At 33.7% G+C, this 2,476-nt stretch overlaps 1 protein-coding gene across 1 annotated transcript; it reads right to left on the reverse strand.

Moving 5' to 3' along the window:
* Positions 1 to 559: 559 nt before the first annotated feature.
* LOC131276743 (olfactory receptor 7A17-like) lies at positions 560 to 1,555 on the reverse strand. The gene has a single exon (XM_058290322.1). The coding sequence runs from the start codon at positions 1,547 to 1,549 to the stop codon at positions 560 to 562; it is 990 nt and encodes a 329-aa protein (XP_058146305.1). The 5' UTR covers positions 1,550 to 1,555.
* Between the last annotated feature and the right edge of the window lie 921 nt (positions 1,556 to 2,476).

Raw genomic sequence — 2,476 nt, forward strand, 5'->3', positions numbered from 1 at the left:
ATTGATTATACACTTTGGATAGAATAACTAGAAACATCAGCTCTATGCTGTGGAGGAAATATATAGAGATTGAGAGGTTTGGAATTCTATTATTTCATTGTTTTTTATGAGAATTATTTAAATAATGAAAATGCTCTAATAATGATAAAAGTGGTAAATGCGCAATTATGTGATTATAGCAAATACAGTTGATTGTAGAAATTGAATGAATTGTAAGTTTGTCAATATGTATCTACAAAAACGATTTTGATACTTTTTAAAAAAGTGGTTGCTTTGTCCTGGCAGCAACTGCAGTATACCTTTATCCTTCTGGTATCTCTGACAATTTTATAAATACCAAATTACATCTATTAACTATTTTGCTTCTGAAAATTCAGGCAACTGTTTCTGACTTTAATACTGATTCTAGAGAATACTATAAGAGACACTATTTGATTCAAAATAAAATATGGAAGAAAGAGGTGGATTTGGTAAATAAAATTTAAAGAAGTAGAATGCTGAAAATTTGGCAAGTAACATTTTTTCTATACACTTATGAGAGTATCTAAATTTTGATCTCTCAGTTTTCAACTCTGTTAATCAGGGGCATTTTTCTAAATTTGAGACAAATGATTCTTTTATAGGAAGTGTGTTTGTCAACTTTTTTAAAGGCAAGCTTTATGTCCTTGTTTCTAAGACTATAGATAAAGGGGTTCATCATGGGAGTGACCACCGTGTACATCACTGAGGCTATTGCATTTGCCCTTGGGTTCTGAGTAGCAGCAGAACTAAGATACACTGCAAGAACTGTACCATAAAACAAGGACATTACTGAGAGGTGAGACCCACAAGTAGAAAAAGCTTTATGCTTTCCCCCAGCTGTTGAAATTCTCAAAATCGAGGATATAATTTTAGAGTAAGAGTAAATGACTCCAGTGAGTGGAATAACACCCAGAAGTCCAAATGCAAAATACAGCACTAATTCATCGAGGAAGGTGTCAGAACAAGCAAGTTGGATAACCTGATTAATTTCACAGAAAAAATGGGGGATTTCCAACACTGTACAAAAAGACAACCTCAAAACCATTAAGCCATGTAAAAGAGAGACTAAAACACTCAATAACCAGCATGCCAGCAGCAGGAGGCCACAGAGCTGGGGGTTCATGATGACTGTGTATTGCAGAGGGTGACAGATGGCCACATAGCGGTCATAGGCCATCACAGTCAAGAGGAAGCTATCCAATTGTCCAAAAAGCATGAAAAAATACATCTGGATGATGCAGGTTTCATAAGTTATAATTTTACTTTCTGTCTGTAAGTTCAGCAGCATCTTTGGGACAGTGGTGGAGGTGAAACAGATATCTGTAAAAGACAAGTTAGAGAGGAAGAAGTACATGGGAGTGTGGAGGTGGGAGTCTGAGATGATGGCCAGGATGATGAGCAAGTTACCAATGAAGGTGACCATGTATATGATCAGGAACAGTCCAAAGAGAAATGGCTGCACTTCAGTATATTCTGAGAGACCCAGGAGGATAAATTCTGAAACATGTGTTTGGTTTTCTGGTTCCATGTAGCTGATGATACTACTGGAAAAGAGAGCAGAGAAATGCAGATTTAGCCACAAGCAGGAAGCAGCAAATTATCATAACTTCTAAAGTTTGCAAACTCATTAAGTTAATGATTTTTTATTAGATATATAGATAGATTGATAGATAAAAAGATAGAAAGAAAGAGAGATAATATGTAGAACCCTTTACGTGAATATACCAGGGAAAACAAATACTCATTCATCTCCTTAATTCTATTTCTAACTTGCTATCCTTGTCCATAATTGTGAACATCTTCTCACGTCAATACTTTACATTAAAAATTCTTTTAGAATTGATTATAATCAGTATATATTTTGAATGCTCATTTTCTACCTTGTGAAGAAAACCTTGGGGTAATGGATATTAGTGATGTTTGCACAATATTCTGAATATAATTGATATTACAAAATTGAAAACTTGAAAAGAATAAAAAGGGAAATATTAATTTCTATATAATTTAGTACAATAAAAAGATGAAAGTAATTAATTAAATGATTAGAGGTAATCTGGTTTAAGTAAAATAAACACTGTATTATAAAGATGCGGTTTCTTTCCAAACTGATCTTTTTTAAAAAAGAAACCTAGATCACACTTAATGTTACATTAAAAAATATGAGATTCCCTTATACCCCAATCCCCACACATCCCACTCCTCCCAAATCAACAACTTCTTTCATTAGTGTGGTGCATTCATTGCATTTGATGAATACATTTTGGAGCACTGCTACACAGCATGCATTACAGACTGTGTTGCAGTTTACAGTCTCTCCCAATCCATTCAGTCCAACCTGATCTTATGTTCAACTCAAACCAGTTCTAAATGCTAGCAAATAATTTTTAGGATATTGAAAAACTAATTCTAAAATTCACATGGAAAGATAAAAAAACATAGAAAACTAATATAACAC

This window comes from Dasypus novemcinctus, chromosome 30 (assembly GCF_030445035.2).
Source record: "Dasypus novemcinctus isolate mDasNov1 chromosome 30, mDasNov1.1.hap2, whole genome shotgun sequence".
NCBI lineage: Eukaryota > Metazoa > Chordata > Mammalia > Cingulata > Dasypodidae > Dasypus > Dasypus novemcinctus.